The sequence below is a fragment of the Heteronotia binoei genome, chromosome 4 (assembly GCF_032191835.1).
Source record: "Heteronotia binoei isolate CCM8104 ecotype False Entrance Well chromosome 4, APGP_CSIRO_Hbin_v1, whole genome shotgun sequence".
NCBI lineage: Eukaryota > Metazoa > Chordata > Lepidosauria > Squamata > Gekkonidae > Heteronotia > Heteronotia binoei.
The window spans coordinates 156687401-156709145 of record NC_083226.1 but is presented as its reverse complement, the minus strand read 5'-3'; the positions used below and the strand labels follow the sequence as shown (position 1 = coordinate 156709145).

General features: G+C 45.1%; 1 protein-coding gene across 2 annotated transcripts; it reads right to left on the bottom strand.

Annotated features, from left to right (window-relative positions):
• Positions 1–3294: 3294 nt before the first annotated feature.
• CAPSL (calcyphosine like) lies at positions 3295–21543 on the bottom strand. 2 transcript variants are annotated; one of them, XM_060236450.1, is made up of 5 exons: positions 21448–21543; positions 18941–19077; positions 15655–15832; positions 9474–9683; positions 3295–3439 (listed from the first exon to the last, which is right to left on the bottom strand). In XM_060236450.1, the coding sequence occupies exons 2-5, from the start codon at positions 19075–19077 to the stop codon at positions 3338–3340; spliced, it is 627 nt and encodes a 208-aa protein (XP_060092433.1). In that variant the 5' UTR covers positions 21448–21543; the 3' UTR covers positions 3295–3337. The 2 variants fall into 2 exon arrangements, with proteins under 2 accessions (XP_060092433.1, XP_060092432.1); XM_060236449.1 differs by having other exon boundaries at positions 21385–21513.
• Between the last annotated feature and the right edge of the window lie 202 nt (positions 21544–21745).

Here is a 21745-nt window from a genome sequence, read left to right as displayed (position 1 = left end):
ACCCGCCTGCCTGTTGACTCACTGGGTGAGGAGGGGGAACAAGCAGGAGCATGTGGACTTCGCCACTATACCACATCATCTGCATGGTGTGCTCATGCGGAGCAAGCTCCTACTTGCTACGTTCCTTCTCTGTGATCGGTGATGTTGCTGATCACAAGAAAGGGGTGTGCACCAGTGTTCCCTCTAAGCTGAGTCCGTGTAAGCTAGCTCACAGTTTTCCAGCCTCTGGCCCACACATTTTTGTCTTAGCTCAGGAAAAACGGCCCCAGAGCAAGCTGATTTATGCAGTAGCTCACAATGCCAGTAGCTCAAGAAGTAGAATTTTTGCTCACAAGACTCCATAGCTTAGAGGGAGTATTGGTGTGTGCATAGATACTTCCTCTGTGTATTTGCACATTACAGATGACTCAGCAAATCATGTGGAAGTGGTGGGCGGGGCCACCACATTCATTCTCACCTGCTCTCCCTCTCTGCATGGTGAGTCAACATGTGGATGGATTGTCGGCACTGAAATGGGCACAGGTGGCTTCCGAGGCCTTCTAGACTGTTTTCTTTTCCATGCAGGGTTCAAGAATGCAGTTTGTGAGTAATTTTTAAGATCGCTTGAGAAACATGAGCCATGTTTAATCAGTACAGTTCCTTTGCATGTGTTGCTTTTAGCTTCTGGCAACCCTATGAATTAATGATCTCCAAAATCTCCTGCCGTTGACTGCCTCTCTCAGGTCCTGCTGAGAGCCATGGCTTCCTTAATTAAGCCAATCCATCTCGTGTCGGGATCTTCCCAGGCCCGTGGCCATGGGGGGGGGGGTATTGGGGGCAATGCCCCATGGATGAGCACCACCCCTGTGGAATTTTTATTAACAATTTTTTAAAATGTAGTGTGTGCAGGGGTTTCCAAAATGACCTTGAGCACAATCGGGAAAGCTTTTGTTTTCTTTTTTTTTCTGGGCTGAAAAATAAATAGGTTTATTTCTTTTTCAGTTCTCTCCCCCCCCCCCCCCCTTACTATATTTAAGTTCTAAAAACGCCTTCACAAGAATAAAAACAGCGTCCGCTATTCACAGTGGCTGCTGACGGGCTGGCTCTGTCTAACACAACAGTTAAAACTTGAACCTATTATGTTGCTGCTCAACTTTATCTCAGGTATTTTAATCAAAGCCATTGAAGACAATGAATTTGTTGTTCGTGGGCACTCAGTACTTTTGTCCTGTGTAGGGGTTTCGCATATTGGTGCCACGGCTCAGCAGTACAGCATCTGCTTGGCACACAGAAGTTTCCTTCGATCTCTAGCATCTCCAGTTAAGATCTTGCAATGGGTGGTGTGAGGGACATCTGGCCTTAGATTCTGGAGAACTGATGCCAGTCTGAGTAGACAATCCTTACCTAGTTGGCCCAAGGCTGTGATTCAGTTTCACGTGGTCATTTGTACACCATTCAAATGTGGCATATTTTTTTATATTGGAGAAGTTTCTTTTGGTACATTATGATGCTCCTGGCTCTCCCACAAATGTTGCGAGCAACTTTGAACAACTTTGAACATGGAATAATATAGCATGCCAGCATTTAAATAAATAATATTTTTAATTTAAAAAAAAAAAAACATTTCCGCTTTGTTTTATCCAGTGAATGCAATTTTATTATCATCTGCTAAAGGACTTGTGTATGAATGTCTGTCTCCTCTCCAGGTGGTGGGAAGCAAAACGTCTCAACAATATCTTCAGGAACTGGTTGGTTGCAGACAGAAGATCAGATTCCACTGCCTTAAGTTTGAGATTGTATTTGAGGGGGAGAAAGAAGTTCTCAAAGGTCTGAGTAGAAGTAGATTTCATAGGCAAAAAAAAAAGAAAAAAGAGGGGAAGTGCATGGAATCCAGTGATGTCTGAGTGAAATGGGTTTCTGGCTGGAGACCTTTCCCATTTCCCCTTCTAGTGCATTTCTGGCCATGGGAAACGTGATTCCCAGCTGGGCTCATGGGATCCCTGTAGAATAACAGCCACACAGGTTAGGAGGTTGCAGTAGGGAGTGGAAAGGGGATGAAATTACCCCTTCTGCCTTTCATGCTTTGGATCCAATCCAATGACAGGTAAAAGACCTTGGGCGTTTTCACACAGGGCTTACCCCGGAGCGACGTCCCTCTTCACTGCGCAGCATCTGCGTGGATTTCACACCAACTGCTCCACAGAACCCGGAAGAGCCGCAAAGTCCCGTGGCTTTTGCGTTGCAAATGTAAACCGCCAAAAACCAGTTTACATTTGTGACACAAAAGCCACGGGACTTTGCGGCTCTTCCGGGTTCTGCGGAGCAGTTGGTGCGAAATCCACGCAGACACTGCGTGGTGAAGAGGGACGTCGCTCCAGGGTAAGCCCTGTGCAAAAATGCCCCTTAAAAGACACAGAAAGCTCTCTGAAAGGGTACTTCAGTTATGGCAGGAGGACTACAGGACTACAGGACATGAGCAAAAGGGGGTAGGAGCAGGGCTCATGTTGTAGAAAAAGAGGTGCTGGAGCTCATAATTTGCATAAGCCGCACACTCCTGACGTCATCTGAAGGTGCACTAAATTATATCAGCTCAGCATCTACCTTCAAATGCTTCTTGAATTATAATTGTCATAATAAAACCTTACCCCCACCAAACTTTTAAAGTTACTTTCTCCTATGTGCCCGCAGTGGCACGATGAAGATTTCCATCTGTCTGCTTTATATGTTTTGGTTATTTTCCCATTTTTTTTTGTGGGGAAAAATAATAGGAAGTTTGTCAGATCTTCGAGTTCAGCAAAATTCTCACAGAGAATTTGAATGATGGAGCCCAGAAGCAAGTATTTGAGGGGGGAGGGGGTAAGAAAGAAAGAGTGCAATAACATTTAGAGATCCCAGAGCTCCTCTCCTGTGAGCTCCTACCCAAAATGTGGCCTGGGCAGGAGCTATCACCCCCCTCACCAACCTCTCCCTTGGATTTCTCTCCCCAGCCCCCAGGGCAGGCTTCTTTGGTCTTTGATGGGAGAACACAAGAGCAACACACCACAGGCAGCAAAGAGTCAAGTTCTGTCCCTATGGCCTGGCATTTTTCTGCACAAAACGCCTCCATATTCCCATTGCACATTTTGACCATCTGTGTTTGCTGAAGTAAGAGGTGCCTCTTCCCCAAGGGTGGTCCTGCCGAAACACCAGCCATGTTCACGGGGACTATTATTTCTTTTACCTTAATGCAACATGCGGCAACCATGTGTGGCTATTCCATTTAGGGCAATCGCCCTGTTTTGCATGCAAGGCTAAGGAGATGTTACAGACCAGAAGAAAAGGAAAGGGAGGGAGTGTGGTTTTATAAAAAATCATGCAATCAGATTTTCCAAGCATTTTTCATCATCACAATGAAATAGACATCTGTATCTATCGAAGCACTGACACCGGCGTAATAGTTCATGAATTCATCCGTTGTCACCTAGAGTAGAGAAATACGAAAGAAAAAGAAAGATAATAGTATCATGTATTGCATAAAGCACATTTTGCTGCATTACTTTGCTTAGAGTCTAGACAGTATTCAAAGGGAAAGAAGAAGACCTTAGATTTGTACCCCATCCTTCTCTCTGAATCAGAGTCTCAGAGTGGCTTACAATCTCCTTTATCTTCTTCCCCCACAGCAGACACCCTGTGAGGTGGATGGGGCTGAAAGAGTTTGCACAGAAGCTGCCCTTTCAAGGACAACTCTTGCAAGAGCTATGGCCATTCCAGCAGCTGCAAGCAGAGGAGTGGGGAATCAAACCCGGTTCTCCCAGATAAGAGTCCGCACACTTAACCACTACACCAAAGATGCATCAACGGTTATCAGCAGAAGCAGTATGTCATCCTGAACCAATTGGTGGTAGGGAAGGATGCAGATTCTTAACAAATGTTTTTAAAAGTTTTTGATTCAGATACTTGGTGTACAGGGTTCAAAATGTGATTTTTCATTTCCATTGGTTTTAGTAGTGTCAGTTCTGGAACGATCTTCAACACAGCCCACTTCTTGCTTTGCAAGAGAGGTTGATTTTATTGATAGATAGGTAACAGAAGCATAGAAGTTCGTGTCCAGTCTGGCTCACCTGGGGAAGGGCCAGATCTTTATACCCTAGATGGGCTGTTACCTACCCTGCCAAAATAATAGCAAAAAGCCTGTGAAGAGCGATAGAAATTGTTTCTCACCCAGCCCCGCTTCACCTAACAGTCGAAGCAGTCTCTGGAAGGAGAGAACATGACCTTGAGACAAAGGCACCAGTATACACCGCAGTGCAGAATGGTTACAGGTGATGTTACAGGAAGGATAGCAAATCAGGTATAGCTGCACTCCCCCAACATTCCCAGAACAAAGAACGCAAGCATGGATAACATTGCACAGACTGAAAAGTAACTGAAGGAATAATTATTATGGCAAGAGCCCTTGACAAGTAGTCTATCCCAGAAGTTACATTTATGCACACTGGGACACATCCTACCTGCAACCTTTCATATATAAGCAGTCACTGTTTTGAGAAATTAGGGCACCACACATACTTGCCGTTTCAGTCACTACAGCAATACAACCCCAGGATGAAACAGTGACCCAGAGGATAAAGGGAAGTGCACGCTCTGGGTAGATGCAGTTGGATCCCCCAAATATAATGCCACAAAAAGACTAATGGGAAACATACTTTAAACTCTATCTTCTTTTGTTGTCTATCCAACTGGAATGATATTCTTTGGGACTGTGACTTTGACAAAAGGAATCCCCTTGGGAAATTCCTGAAGGACAGGAGAACGGATCCTTCTTTTATACACAACTAACTTCCTCGTTTGCAGGGGTAGCATAGGAAGACAATAGTGTCATAAGAACATATGAAAACATGAGAAGCCATGTTGGATCAGGCCAATGGCCCATCCAGTCCAACACTGGGGGCGTTTTCGCACTTACCTTTTACTGGCGCGACCACCCTCCTCACGCCGGCGGATCTGCAGGGATTTCGCACCAGAAGCGCCGGCGCAGCCAAAAGAGCCGGCAACTTCCGTCGCGGAGCCAGCTCAAACGGAAACCGCCAAGAAGCAGGAAAACGTTTGAGCTGGCTCCGCGACGGAAGTTGCCGGCTCTTTTGGCTGCGCCGGCGCTTCTGGTGCGAAATCCCTGCAGATCCGCCGGCGTGAGGAAGGTGGTCGCGCCAGTAAAAGGTAAGTGCGAAAACGCCCTCTGTGTTACACAGTGGCCAAAACCCCCCCAGGTGCCATCAGGCTCTCAAGCCACAGTTTGGCCACCCTCTTGCTTCTCAGCCTATCCAGTCTTAATTTCTCTAGTCTTAGCTAATGCAACTGTGAAAAGGAGACAGCAAAGTGTAATGCAACATTAGTGGAGATTGCTATAACTTTTAGCTATTGGTGGAATATTAAATATATTAAAGAAGGGAGCTTTAATATCAGTCATTTTCCAAGTGTGGACACCCCTGCTTACTGGAAAGCAACACAATACTGTGGGAAGACTATTGCCTGATTGTGAACTGTTTGGTCTATCTGGTTAACCACTGTGCGAAGGAGGATGCTGGACCGGATGAACTTTTGGTCTGGTGGTCCAGCAGAGATCTTATTAAAAACTGGGCACAGAACAACTTCCTGTGAAATATATCTCAGGTTTTAATCTTCAGAAATAATCCGCCTTAGGTGTATATAAAAAAAATACAAACATCTACAAAAGACAGAGGGTGAGTGATAACAGCGGCACAGAGACTAACCATGTTACATCCCCCCTGCTCTCTCCGCCAGTGTTCCCTCTAAGCTGAGTTAGTGTGAGCTAGCTCACAAATTTTTAGCCACCGGCTCACACATTTTTGTCAACTCAGGAAAAAATCGCCCCAGAGCAAACTAGTTTATGCAGTAGCTCACAACTTTAATGCTAATAGCTCACGAAGTAGGATTTTTGCTCACAAGACTCCACAGCTTAGAGGGAGTAATACCCTCCCCTGTACCAATATGCAGCATATCTGTAGGGGAGACAAGCAAATGTTTTGCTTGTACACGCTGGAAGGCAGACAGGATGATTCAGTGCAAATTCAAGGAAGAGGATACAAGTGAATGCTTCTGAAAAAGAAGAAAGGGATGTTCCATAAGATATTACCCAGTCCTTTCTCTCTCTCCCCTCCAGCCAAGCACAGGCTGGGACAGGTGCCCCAGGCTTTACCTTCCGTGAGAGACCTGCTTGTGCCTTCCATTGAAGGCTCCCAGAAAGGCCCGTAGCTAACCAGGGGCCGAAGGGGGCTGGCCTCCTGACAAAGGTTTTTTTTGATGGGGGGCTGACTGCCCCTCTCCCTCCTGCACAATTTAAATCACATGGGAGGGGCACCCAGGTGCAGCCTCTGCCCCTCCCATGCCTTTTAAAGGTCCACAAATCAGCTGATTGGTGGGGTCCAAATCATGAGGGACGGGCGGCAGGAGCAGTCACCAGCCTCCTGCATGATTTAAAGGGCCCCTTCCCCTCATGGCCCCTACGTACGGGGCTGGTCCCAGCTGCACCACTCCTCCTTTGAGTCTCAGTGCACATACTACTTAGACTAGGAAGAGAGATATTAAAGGAACCACTGCATTGGAATGCATGTAATTTTGCCAACCAGGAACCTAAATTTCCTCCCAACTCCTCTTCTCCAGTTTCTCCTACAAGAATGCTGCATCCTCTATTGAAGACCCCAAGTCCTGAGCTTTCCAGAAGCTTAGCATTTTACTCCATTTGCTATCAATTCATCCAATTGATGTTAATGGTAGTATTAAGCAATTCTTTTTTTAACAGAAAAACACGATCTTGGTTTATTCACAGCAAATCTTGTTTTGATTCATACCAAATATTTTCAGCTCATCCCTTGCAAAAATGTAAAGTATAATCATGAAGCAGGAGTGACTTGTAGCCCAGCATCCTGGTGCAGGAATCATAAGAGTCACAGAGTTGGAAGGGGCTATACAGGCCATCTAGTCCAACCCCCTCTAGGATGAGCCTAGAGCATCCCTGACAAGTGTTTGTCCAGCTGCTGCTCAGACTGCCAGTGAGAGGGAGCTCACCACCTCTCGGGGTAGCTGATTCCACTGCTGAACAACTCTTATGGTTAAATATATATATATATATATATATATATATATATATATATATATATATATATATATATATATATATATATATATATATCCTTAAGCCCATTATTGTGAGTCCTATCCAAGATATATGTTGTTAATTAAGATGGTGTGTGGGGCATGCCAGATAGTGGGCTCCACTAAGCACTATCCTTTGCATATTAGGCCACACACCCCTGATGGAGACAATCCCCCTGGAGCTTACAAAAAAGAACGTTGTAAGCTCTTGAAGGATTGGCTACATCAGGGGTGTGAGAGCCAGTTTGGTGCAGTGGTTAAGTGTGCGGACTCTTATCTGGGAGAACCGGGTTTGATTCCTCACTCCTCCACTTGCACCTGCTGGAATGGCCTTGGGTCAGCCATAGCTCTGGCAGAGGTTGTCCTTGAAGGGGCAGCTGCTGTGAGAGCCCTCTCAGCCCCACCCACCTCAAAGGGTGTCTGTTGTGGGGGAGGAAGGTAAATGAGTCGCTCTGAGACTCTGAGATTCGAAGTGGAGGGCGGGATATAAATCCAATATAATCTTCTTCTTCTAATATGCAGGCCTCGGATTCAGTGGGAGCTCACAGGAGCACAGCTCCTGAACCTTTCTGACAGTTCCACCTCCTCCTTTCCACCTTGTCCATTGAATAGCAGGTGCAGCTGCATAACAATCCTTGGATGAGCGCCACCACTTATTTTTCTATAAAGCAACCTCTGCTAATATACAAATGAGCTCCTACTAGAATCCCACCTCTATCGTAATCCCTTACCTTGGGCTAGGAATGGGCAATTGTTCCCTATTTCATTCCTTTTCATTTTTGTTTACGAATTTGGTTCTCTGCTTTTCACATTTATTTTTTGTAGATTTGTTTGTACTGCATATAGTTCTGTAGACATTTTATACACAGGGCATAACTGATACCAGGTCCCCCATTGTGGCACCCAGCAGTACTTCCCTTGGGCCCCACCAAACATTTCAGAAAGTAGGCAGCAGGCCAGAAAAATTACTGGCTGTCCTCATTCAAAATTAAGGGTTTTCCTTTGGAGACTCAGGAGGACTGGTAAGCACCTGGGCTTTCCTTGGTCAGAGTGTGATTCCATCCTCCCTTCAGACTTCCTTCTTCCCTGGAGGTGTGAGAGAGAGGTATCCTCTCCAGCTCTGCTTCTTGTGGCTGCCACTTTGGGGTCTTGCTCACCATCCCTTACCAAAATGCCTGCGAGCTCAATGAAGTTGGGAACCCCCGCTCTATATGAACAGTGCACATCATTTATATACATACTGCACCCCCATGTGCAGAAGTGAGGTAGGCTCCCTGCCCACCACCCCCGCTGCCCTCCACAGCACAGCGCTCCGTTGTGGGGACCCCCATCGATCAGAGGTGTGTGCCGTGATGAGGCTTGGCCCTACTGGCTTCGAGGCGGCTGGCATCTGAGAGTTCTTTGAAGAGAGCGCTGGAGGAGGCTTCTTCCTCCTCTTTTCCAGAACCAGAAGTGAGGGGGGAGCAAAGCCTCCTCCAGCTCTTTCTTCAAAGAATGCTCAGATGCCGGCCGCCTCAAAGCCGGTAGGGCCGAGTCTCATTGCAGTGCACTCCTCTGATCGTGCGAGGGGGTGGGTGGAGCACAGCAGATTGGAGGGGGCTGAGGCAGCGGGGAGGCAAATTTAGCCATTTGTCTTGGGCACCGGGAGGGGGGGAGCCCAATTTGGCGACCCCTTCCCGGCACCCTAGGCAACCGCCTAGTTTGCCTAGTGGGCGAGACAACCCTGGTTGCAAAGAAAGACAGAGCTTTTTCAGTGATGTCACCTTGGCTTTGGAATGCTCTTCTCTTGAGGCTCACTGGTTGCCTATCTTATTATTCTTCAGGCAACAGGCCAAAACATTTCCTTTTACCCAGATTTTGACTTGAAAGGTTTCACTTTTTAGTTGTTTTTCTGGTCTGCTTCTAGCCTGAGGACTGTTTTGTAGATAATATTTTAGGATGCTGTTCTCATGGCTCTCTGGCTTGCTTTCCTGGCATATATTATTAGTCATTTTCCATACTTGAATTTTTTAAATTATATTGTTTTTACTTTGCAGGCTGCCTTCATTGGTCTTTAGAAAGGTGACAATTTTTAAAAATAAGTTAATAAATAAATATTGTGAAGTTTTAAACATAAAAATAATGATTGAAAACATGTACATACATATATTTTATTGGAAAGAACTGGCATAAGAAAACAGCACAAGAAGGGGCCACAGGTTCAGTACACACAATAGAGAAGCAAAATCAAAAGGAGGATTTTGGGGGCTGGAACTTATAGGGATGAAAATGTAAGTATCACCTCCCCAGTCTATATACAGTAAAAGAGCTGCTTTTCAGTCACCTGGAGCTGTTTCACTTACCTGCCCATCTTTGTCGTAGGGTGAATCAAAGTTATCTAGAAAAGTCCTAAAAACTTGATCTTCCGTCCATTCTCCATTCTGATACTTGGGGTGATGTTTTGCATTGTAGACTCCTTGCAGATCTTCAATGGTGACAATACCATCTCCAGTCCTGTCTAGCTTTCGAAAGGCTTGCAGGATGACTTCTTTCCTGGCATTTGACATAGGAGGCTTCACAAAACAAAACAAGCATAGAAATAGGGGAATTAGATTGCCACCTGCTACCCAGGAGTCAGGACTACAACCTGGGATCTATTTTTAGCTGGAATGCAGTTCTGGCTGGCTTGGCATCAGGGGGAGTGGGGTAATATGCAAATGAGGTCACAATGGTTCCATCAGGGGTGTGGCCTAATATGCAAATGAGTTCCTGCTACAAAAAAAGCCCTGGATAAGAATATGGGGCTGAATCCAATGAAATGCAAAGTGTTTGCTGACATGGATCCTTCCCCAGCAGCCCCCAAGATCCACCCCACTAAACCAATCTTGGGCATGGTGACAAGGAGCCAGGAGACATGCACTGAGAAGTGGAAACAGACTAAAACCCTCTTCACTGATGAAGCAGGCCAGGAAAATTTTTCCAGTTATTCCGCTGATGATATTGACTGGTTTAAATGGTAAGTGGGGAAAAGGGTTGCACGGGACAGTGCAGCTCAGACCTCCCTGGCTGATGGAGTCAGCACCAATTCCTCTCCTACTCCTGTGCAGAAGACTCCACTAGCTATTATCCCAGTCTAGTCATGTAACCCCATGTAGAATTATTCCAGTTTAAGCTCACTGCATAGGACTGCACTGTTGGATTGGGAACCCACTGTATGGTGGAGTGCCGATGTGCGCAGGTTGACCGCATCAGTCGCTGCTAAACCACATGGAGAGCCTGTGCTAGTGGAGACACAGTAAAAGGGCCACTGGTCCAGATGTTTGGAATAATAATCAGACATGTGGCTTCTGAGATGAGAGCACTTCCACAGGAACATCATCATCATCATCATTATTATTATTAATAATTGTCCTATCCCAGCTTGTGCTGGACTCTGGGCAATGTACAAAAGAAGGCATAATGTCATGAAACAAATATATATTGAGCATTAAAAATTCAGCATACAAGCTTAATAAAGATGACCAGATTTTGAAAGTCCAAGATGGCATCTCTGTAAGTTTTCCATCCCAGTTTAGAGGGAGGTATTTGTGAATTTCCTGCATTGTGCAGGCGGTTGGACTAGATGACCCTGGGGGCTCTTCCAACTCTATGATTCTGAACTACCTGGCCATTTTTTGCACAGGGGGAGAGGAAGCACAAGATCAGAGATTACAGGAAGGAGAAGGAGAGAGGATGCCAGCTCTGTTGCTGTCCTCAACCAAAAGCCAGGTGGAACATCTCTGCCTTTCAGGCCCTGCCTTACAAGTTGCAAGGAAAACAACCTTTTCTCTCTCTGATGTCTTAGCAATCCGTGGGCAAGGAAATATTTCTTAGTGATGCACAGAAAACTTGTTCTGGGTGGAGAGCCCTTTAGCTCCCTGCACTTTTCTCTGGTTTTGCACAAGCTGCCACAGAGCTGAGTTGGTGCACTGCTTTCTTGCAGCAAGATCCTCTTACAAGCAGTTTCTGCTTGCCATGGGAAAGCAGCGTGCCAACACACAGCTCTGCAGCAGCTTGTAGAAAACAGGGAAGAGCTGGGAGCAAAAAGGCTCTCTACCCAGAACAAGCCCTAGTGCTAAATTGGTCCTAAACTAGCCAATCAAGAGGCATTAATGCGTCAAAGGGTTGGCCTATCTCTCTCTCCTTGGAAAAGCATGTTGTATCCAGCAAACAGCCCCTTCTCTTTTTCTCAATCACACCATTGCCCCCAACAGACTTCCATCACCATAACTGCCAAGGCATCTCTTGCTCCCCTGCCCCTCAGCTTGCCACAATTCCCCTCAGCTATTCCATCACACAAGAGAGCATTTTAAGGAAGTTATCACAGCAAAATTGCAGGAAAATAGCATATCATGGGCGTGTTTCCTAGGTACCACGTATTATACACAACATGGCTCAGATGTTCTATAACAGTTTTGTGTACTGTGGAGGACGTTCACCTTCAATAAAAGCAATTATCAGATTTCACTGATAATCCTTGACAATTGCCACTTCATAAAAGATACCACAGGGTTGATTCACATGCTACAAAGCCCACATGATGGATTTGTGGACTCTCAGCAGTTGTGCTCCTAGAATACTGTGCTAGCAACAGGGGCCTGGGGAGAGAGAGGCGTTTTCCCTCTCACACAATTTTCTCAATCTGAAATGGCTCCAGAAACAGTTAATGGCCTCTCTGGGGAAATGTAGGTATACTGATGGCTACCAGTATGTATACCCAATGGAGCAAATTGTGCCAGGCTGGGAAAATGGCACTGGGAGGAGAAGCTTAAGCTCCTTTCCCACCCTTGATGAAGAAGAAGAAGAGGAAGAGGTGAAGGAGATTTGATTTATATACCTCACCCTTCACTCAGAGTGGCTTACAGTCTCTTTTCCCCACAACAAACACCCTGTGAGGTAGGTGGCACTGAGAGAACTCTGAGAGAATTGCTCTTGAGAGAACAGTTCTGAGAAAACTGTAACTAAAAGTCACTCAGCAGGTGCATGTGGAGTAGTGGGGAATCAAACCCTGTTCTCCCATATCAGAGTCTGTGCACTTAACCACTACAACAAACTGGCTGATCGAGATCAGGCCCCTGCCTGCTTGGGTATTTTGTTCCCAGGATGGAACTTATCTGATCTACATGTCTATGGGTGGCATATGCAATGTGTGAACACTTAGTTGACTCATTGTCCCCATTTTAGTTAATTAAACAATACATATTTTTGCTCTAAGAAGCTGGAGTCATGCACTCTACATAATGAACCATGGGCTGGGCGGGGGGGGGGGGGGGTGCTGGATGCCACTAGGAAAGAGCTGACGGTGGTGACCTCAAGCATAGACAGTTTCAAGAGGGGATTGGATAAACATATGGAGCAGAGGTCCATCAGTGCCTATTATCCACAAGATATAGATGGAACAAGAGGCCTGTGGCGCAGAGTGGTAAAGCTGCAGTACTGCAGTCCTAAGCTCTGCTCACAACCTGAGTTCGATCCCGGCAGAAGCTGGGTTTCAGGTAGTCGGCTCAAGGTTGACTCAGCTTTCCATCCTTCTGAGGTCAGTAAAATGAGTTCCCAGCTGGAGGGGAAGTGTAGATGACTGGAGAATGCAATGGCAAACCACCCTGTAAAAAGTCTGCCATGAAAATGTTGTGAAAGCAACGTCATCCCAGAGTCAGAAACGACTGGTGCTTGCACAGGGGACTACCTTTACCTTTTTATAGATGGAACACTTTGTCTGGGCAGTGATGCTCTGTATTCTTGGTGCTTGGGGGGCAACAGTGGGAGGGCTTCTAATGTTCTGGCCCTGCTGGTGGACTTCCCAATAGCACTTGGGTTTGGGTCGCTGTGTGACACAAAGTGTTAAGCTGGATGGGCCATTGGCCTGATCCAACATGGCTTCTCTTATATTTTTCTACAATGGGTTGTGGCTGTAGTAGATATCTTGTTCTATGCCAGGGCTCGTGGGCAGAGGTGCCCCTGTGCAGGTGAGATGTTTTGCCTTTTCTGTTGTTTGGACACTTATGACCTATGTCATGGGGCAGCTTTGAGAGTCAACTAATTGCTGCCACATCTCTGGGTTTGCCCCTTTCCCCACTGCTGTTGAGGCTTGTGATGGCATTGCTCTTTGCTGTTGCCATAGTGGTGCCCAGCTAGAGCACAGTGCTGTTGGGCTATTCCATTGGCATATCTTGGATACACATGGTCATAGTGCCTCGCCAGCACCCTGTGAACTTTCACACACACATCCCTTTCAGGTCTGTACTATAAATGATTCAGCCCTAAATGCAACCAGCAACAAACCTTCCAACATTTCATAGATGAAAACAGGGAAAAGTCTGTATCATCCCAATTGATCGAGTGTCCCTTTCCTCTAATATATTGTTGGCGGTTCTAAGCTTGCCTTGCACTCATATTAACTCAGTTACGAGCGGCCTGCCCTGAACTTATTTAACAGTCAAGAACATAAGAATGTAAGAACATAAGAGAAGCCATGTTGAATCAGGACAATGGCTCATCCAGTCCAACACTCTGTGTCACAGTAGCCAAAAAAAAACCAGGCACCATCAGGAGGTCCACCAGTGGGGCCAGGATACTAGAAGCCCTTCCACTGTGCCCCCACAAGCACCCAGAGCACCACTGCCCCAGACAGAGAGTTCCATCAACATGGAATAGGGTTCAGTTGGTTCAGTATGGTTCAGACTATGGTTCAGTTGGTTAAAGTTGTGCTAGAAATGAGGCTGTTTATTTGGTCAATCCATCAAGTCTGAACATGATGAGCACAACCAGGAGGCTACTACTGCACCACAGGGTCTTCTTGGCTCACTCCCCACCATTAGTAGGATGGCAACTCACCATTAGCAGCATAGCAACTCGTCAACCCATCCCACCACCGGTTGGGTCCAAACTGAGCCTAGGACCCAGCAAGGGTGACACTGGGGAAGGCAATGGATGCATATGGGTCTGACTTTAAAAACATACAGGTTAGGAATGTGCGCTTGAAAGAAGTAACTATTTGTGTGGATTGGATATTTGGGAAAGGCATGAATACTGTTATTATATGTCATTTGGGTCTCCCAATACCATTTTGCTATTGAAGTTTTTGTTTGAAATCTGAAAAATTGGGGGTCCATTATTCCTTATAGGGAATTCTGGACTGGAGTGTCTGTTTTTCAAGGAAATAAAACCACAGTTGCAGGGAACCTGGTCTTGCCTACCTGAAAAAGCAAGTTTCTAGTATACTGGATCAAATGGTCCAATCCTATGGGCCCCTGAGAAGGTGCCCCCAGCCATTTTGTCTCCATTGTTTCCTATGGGGAAAAACCCATGCTTTCTCCAGAACAAAAAAGCCAATAGTGAAACACATAAGCAACCACTGGCCAAAGTCCTCCAGATACTCACTGAACCACCAAGAACCAACATCAAACCAGAGAATCCCAGGAGAACCACAGGCCAATGTAACAAGCTCCATTCAACCAATGTAAAGCTGGAGAATCCAAGTTAAACCAACTGAAGCAAGAGTCACTGTTGCAAGCCCAAGAGGACCAATGATGAATGATAAAATCCCAGCAGAACCACAGGCCTCCGTGGCAAGGCCAACACAACCAATGCCAAACCTGAGAATCTAAGGCAAACCAAACTGGCGAACCAATGCCAAGACCTGGCAAGAAGACCCTGATGCAGACAAATTTTAAAACTGAAGAAAAATAGTCTGAGAACTTTACAATGCTGGGCTCGAAATTTCTGTATATTCTGAAATACTCCTGGAATTTTTCAGGACCCTTCAAGGTGTTCCTAAAACTCCCAACTACTATCCAGATACCCAAATATATATTTAAAGCACCAATATGTTATTTTTGGATATTTATTCAGACTGGAAATATTTGAACACGCATCCCTAATACAGTTTCAGTGTTACAGTGCCATCTACTGAAGTCAGTGAGCTTTGAAGAGTCTTAGGACTGTGGTGTTAAGACACTGAAGACACTGCAGGGAGAAAGTATCATCTTCAAATACATGAAGGGCTGTCATATAGAGGATGGTGCAGAATTGTTTTCTGTGGCCCCAGAAGGTAGGACCAGAACCAATGGGTCGAAATTAAATCAAAAGAGTTCCCAGCTCAACATTTGGAAGAACTTCCTGACAGTTAGAGCAGTTCCTCAGTGGAACAGGCTTCCTCAGGAGGTGGTGGGCTCTCCTTCCTTGGAGGTTTTTAAACAGAGACTAGATGGCCATCTGACAGTAATGAGGATCCTGTGAATTTAGGGGGAGGTATTTGAAGTTTTCTGCATTGTGCAGGGGTTGGACTAGATGACCCTGGAGGTCCCATCCGTGATTCTATGAAAGTGGAGATGAATGAAATCTTTAGCAACTCATATTCATTTTCACAAGGTATTCCTAAAGGGCAAAAAGGGACATGGATTTTCTGGGTTAAGTGGGGAGGTGGCTGATAATCAGGAATAGGGACAGTTGGTGTTCATGTGATATGTCACCATGACATAAGAAACTGTTTTACAAGATACATACTCTCAATGTCAGGAGAAATTCATCAAAGTCGATTGTTCCGCTCCCATCTTTATCAAAAATGTTGAAAATCCTTTCGGCTTCTTCTTTCTCAATTAACACAGCGTAATCATGGAGGCCTTTCAAGAACTCCTTGAAATCAAGAGTTCGGCTGTTGTCATCATCCATGATACGAAATACCCTAAAGAGGAGAACAGGGATTGGAAACAGTAGTACAAAGAACAAGAGAGTTGAACAAGGGAACTATGGCAGACTGTCCCTAAGAGAAAAACATGTTTAGCAGAAAAGAAAAATCTCAGTTTTTTACTGCATTAAGAAATTCGTTCCTACGTTCCATTTCCTCCTTCTGTACCATCTCAATGTTTATATCTTTGGTTCAAACCAATTAAACCCTTATCTTCCTTGTACAAGAGATTAGTACTTACTGACCAGATTTATGGGTATTTTAATCAGCAGGTAGCTGCACACAGCTAAAGTGTGCAAAATAAGGCCCATGCAACAGTCATTTGGCTCTATTTAGTGAGGGCAGGACTCTGGAGTTTACGGGTACTGAGTAAGATGCCATCCAGAGGTCCACTCATGAAGTGCACTGTTACCCCCACTATCCTCACTACCAGGGGTGGAATTCTAGCAGGAGCTCATTTGCATATTAGGCCACACACCCCTGATGTAGCCAATCCTCCAAGAACATACAAGGCTCTTTTTTGTAAACTCTTAGAGGACTGGCTACATCAGGGGTGTGTGGCCTAATATGCAAAGAAGCTTCTGCTAGAATTCCATCCCTGCTCACTACCATCTGACCCAGCCATTTACACCCACAATTCCATGTCTACCTCTCTTCCAATCAGTCTCGGTCAGTCTCAAGTTGGACAGTGTTGCTTCTTTGTTCCATCTTGCAGTTTCCTATTAACTGAGTCATTGGTCACTTGGCAGTGGTGTGGTGGAGGAATGTCCCATCAGAAATTATGGTGACGTAGAGTTTTCAAGGCAAGAAACAGTCAGAGGTGATTTGCCATTGCCTGCCTCTGCATGAAGACCAATTGACACGTGTAGAGTAGTGAGCTGGGACTCTAACCCAGACCTGGGACTTTAACCCAGAAAGAACTGTCCCTCTGACAGAGAATACTCACACGTTTGGGTCCAGCAAGGATCGTTTATTGAAAGCATGGATTGCAATGCATGGAGAGTTGAGAGCAGAAAGATCCACCCAGCAACCCTAACTCTGTGTCGCAGCACAGCTTAATATATAGTCTATGCAAAAAACCCTAAAACCTGTGAGATCCTCCAATAAGAAGATCCCCTCCCATTCTAAACTAAACAGCACCGCGCATGTCCCAAGCCACGAGTACATTTCCCCCCTCCCAAAATTTCCCTTTATCTTATCTCTCTGCATACCAACCTAGGTAGTGACCTGGTACAAGACTCTTTGCACAGTTTTCTGCAGCTTCTACAGCTTCAGCACATTCCTTTCTTCAGACTAGAGAGAAACAAGGGGCCTCTCTCTCAATCCCTCCTCTTTTTATTTTAACAATTTCTCTCCAGTCTGGGCCCATTGTAACATTAATAAACTCCACCTGAGGTGTTTTTCCCATCTTTTTTTTACATACAAGTCTCTTTACACTTGGGCTCCCTCTGTGGTCTCCCATTCAAGTACCAACTAAGGCTGACCTTGCGTAGCTTCCAAGATCTGATATGATCAAGGTAGCCTGGGCTCTCCAGGTCAGTAGGAGGTGCCTGGCAATGCTGATCCCTGATGCTGGTCCTGGCTAGGGGTGGAATTCTAGCAGGAGCTCCTTTGCATATTAGGCCACACACCCCTGATATAGCTAATCCTCCAAGAGCTTACAAGGCTCTTTTTTTGTAAGCTCTTGGAGGACTGGCTACATCAGGGGTGGGTGGCCTAATATGCAAAGAGCTCCTGCTAGAATTTCACCCCGGGTCCTGGCACACATTATTATTACCTGGTTATTTTATAGAGATTATTATCTGTGTATTATGAAATAACCACATTAAGCATTTTTGAAAATCACTGCTATGTTTCCAGTTTGAATACACCCAAGAACAAGACTTTCAATATTGTTACAATTAAGGTTGTAAACCTCCAGGTGAGTCTTGGGAATAGAGTGTCAAGCATGGTGAAATTCCATTGATAATTGATTGTCTGTGAAGTATCATGGAGGACCCAGCTTTGCTAGCTCTGTTATTCTTTCCCTCCCCCCCTTCTTGCTTTATTGCCTGAAAAGTAGAAGTAGTGAGAAATGAAACTAACTTGAGAAGAAGTAATCAGTACCTTTCCATACATTCCTGGTAGGGAGTGCGACACATCTGGGGAAAGCAAGGACAGAGTCCTGATAACACTATGAGAATGTAGACATTTATGATAGTTTATGTGTGAGAGCTACCCCGCACCCCCATCCTTTGGAATCCTTTTGAAGTAAGCCTTAAAAGTATTGTATCAATGTATTTGCAGCATTACTCTCAAGAACGTGTTACACAGAAAGTATCGGTCTATCAATAAACGCAGTCTTTGTATCAACTTCGACTCGTCATTGAACCCGCATGCTTGACATAGAGTCCAGGGCTTTTTTGTAGCAGAAACTCCTTTGCATAATAAGCCACACACTCCTGATGTAGCCAATCCTCCTGGAGCTTTCAGGGCTCTTAGTACAGGGCCTACTGTAAACTCCAGGAGGATTAGCTACATCACGGGTGTGTGGCCTAATATGCAAAGAAGTTCCTGCTACAAAAAGAAGCCCTAATTTCAACTAATCTCCAGGCTACAGAGATCAGTTCCCCTGGACAAAATGGCTGCTTTGGAGGGTGAGCATTATGGCATTATATCCTGCTGAAGTTTTCCCCTCCTCAAATCCCACCCTTCCAAGGCTCCACCCCCAGGTATTTTCCAACCCCAAGTTGGCAACCCTAGTTTTGAGTATTCTTCCCCCCCGCTTCAATAGTGCTTTGGGCCCTACAACATTTCAAATTTTTCATTTTGTTCTTTGTTTAAAAAAAAAATCTGCAGCTGTTTTGAAACCTTTCACTTTCCCCCTTAATTTTCCTTACAATTAAGTAAAGTTATGAGGTGTGAAGTAATCCCCGATGTAAAGAAGCCACGGACAACCTCTAGGATTGTCTCCAACATTTTCTTGGCTTCAAAAGTTTCACATAATGTCTTAACCTCTTGAAAGGGGAAATGGAAACTGGAGTAATCGATTGTCTCGCTTCATCAATCTCCAGGCCAGCAGATCATAGGGATGGTTTAATAATTTACCTCATGAACTCACTTTACCTTGCGAGTCCTTTGATGCCGGCAGACCCTCTGGCCAAACACTGAAGCCGCAGCCTCTCGATTGGATCTGTGGTTTTGGCCAGGTTTTTCTTGGCTTGGATAGCCATCTCTCGGTCATGCCTCGCTGTACCAGGCATCTGGAAGGAGGAGGAAGAACCTCACATTTTTAAATGGCAGATAAGAGATGAATGCACTGGAATTAGATTAGATATGCTCAGGAAGAAAAACAAACTCATGCCTGTTAACAACTGGAAAGCCTGAAGAAGCAGATTTTGTCTGCACACTCAATATTAATTCCAGGGCTTCTTTTTTTTGTAGCAGGAACTCCTTTGCATATTAGACCACACACTCCTGATGTAGCCAATCCTCCAAGAGCTTACAGTAGGCCCTGTAAGAAGAGTCCTGTAAACACTTGGAGGATTGGCTACATCAGGGGGGTGCAGCCTAATATGCAAAGGAGTTCCTGCTACATAAAAAAGCCCTGATTAATACCCTCCCCTCTTGGAATGGTGCATTGGGAGTAGGGGCCTGGGGGGTGGCCAGTTTAGGGTCAGTTTAGGGTAGCCATTTAGGGTCAGTTTTGCCTAATGGTTCCTTTGAGACTTTGCAATAGAGTCTTAACAATCAGTTGAGAATTGCCAATTGACCAGAAAAAAGTGACGACATGCTTCCATGCCTTTACTTGCACACTTGTCCTTCTAACTGCTGAATCTGCAAAAATTACCAGCAGGCTGGTGATACACACTGGAGCACAGATCATATAGATGCACATTGGTTTGGATTCCAGTTACAGAATGGAAGTTTTCTGCCTTCCCTCCTTCACTGCAGCCAATTGGTCTTCACAAAATGCAGCTTTGGGGGTACAGATCACCCTGAGGTACAACATAAGTGGGGCAGCAGTGAAGGGGAATCAGTGGAAATTGGCAGTTTAGTCTGGGTCCATCCATTCCCACATGCTAATGTCTTTAGATCAATCTGCTGTTAAAGGCAACAGCAAGATTGAAGAAAAAAAATTGGGACCCTACTTCAGTGCTAGGGGTACGCATGGTGCAGATGAGAAGATAATCAAAGAAAGACAGACACACACAAACATATATATGCATGGGTGGGGGACGGTTTTTTCAAGCACAATGAATTAATAAATGAACAAAAAACAGGTGACAAACGTGAATCAATGTTGTTTAGGTCACTGTGCTATCTTAAGTGGCGTTCTTCTTCAGGGGCCTTAGAAGCATGTAACTCTGCTTTGAACAGCATTGTCAGTCAACAAAAACAAGCCAGAGTCAACCACTCCTCTAGAAAGTAAAAACTTTTTTTTAAGTAAAAACTCATAGAAGAGGGCATTTGGAGCAAGTGCTATTTGTCATATGAGGGTGATTTAAAAAAACATGCAGTGGTTAAGTTTTTTCAATACAATCATTTTATCTACCTAGTTTTTCCTCTACCATTTTTTATGTATGGGGGCCAACATATTACAGTGTTTAGAGTGTTGGACTGGAATCTAGGACATGAGTGGCCAAACTGTGGCTCAGGAGCCACATGTGGCTCTTGAAGCACCCACTGTTCTTTCAGCAGACTTGGAGAAGGCATTTCTTTCTTTAAATCACTTCTCCAAGGCAAGCCAGCAGGCAGTCTGGAGAATGCATTTAAAGTTTCTTTCTTTCCACCTCTCTCCCTCCACCCATCTATTTTCCTTCCTTCCTTCCACTGATGTTCATGTCTTATGGCTCTCAGACATCTGACATTTATTCTATATGGCTCTTCCATTAAGCAAGTTTGGCCACCCCTATCTAAGAGATTCAGATTGAAATCTCCAGTCTGCCATGGAAACTTGCTGGGATGGGAGCATCTGCTTTGCGTGAAAGTTCCAGGTTCAAGCTGACTAACAGCTGCTCAAATGTGGAACTTGATGGAAAATTCAAATCTGCAATTGCTTTTCTGTTTTAAATTTACAATTGTTTTGGAATGAGGAAGCAAGAATAAGCAAAGGTGGGGAAGGGAAGGAGGTGGGGGAAATTCTTTTAAATCATTACTCGTTAATAATTGTGTATGTTCTTTGGCTGATCTGAAGGTTTCTAAAAGAAGCAAACGTGTGCACAAACCACAAGGACCCTAATCAACCTGACTTGGCTTTTTCCCACAAAAAGGAACCTGGCAGGCACTTGTCCACCAAAGCTTAAAACACAACAAATCATTTCGTCTTTTAAGAGTTCTTGGTTTTACTCCCAGGGACTGAGCAGGTTACCCTTCTAGAGTGTCGCATTCTTCTCTATTAAAACAGGCAGATCAATCAGTGTGTACTTGCTTCCAGAAGCTTTTTTTTTGGAAACGTGCCATCAGCAGCTCCCCCCATGCCAACTGCATTTTCTAAGTGTGCTGACACCTGAAAGATTGACAGTCATGGGTTTGCCTTTAAAAGTTAACAACAACAAGCTGCTTCTTACTGTCATACATCACTGGATGGTAACCTTTCTGACCCAATAAAGGAAAGAGAACAAATCCTTTACCTTGAATCTGTTACCTGTCGCTTCTACTTGAAACTACAGACGCTCCCTCGTTCACTTTGGGGAAAGTGGGCCTGTCTCTTCCCATTTCCTCCTCCCCCGGCTCACACCTTCTTTCCTCTGATTGGACCGCTCAGATAATTAATGCAGAACCCTGGAAAACTGGTGCAAGCTGACTGGAAGGCTCTGGTGCCCATCCATCTCCTTTGACTTGTTTACATAGCCCTGCCCTGCTTGGAGTTTACTGTCTTGTTTCCAAGGAGATACAGGTTGCTGTAAAAGGCCCAGAGCAGCCTGCTAG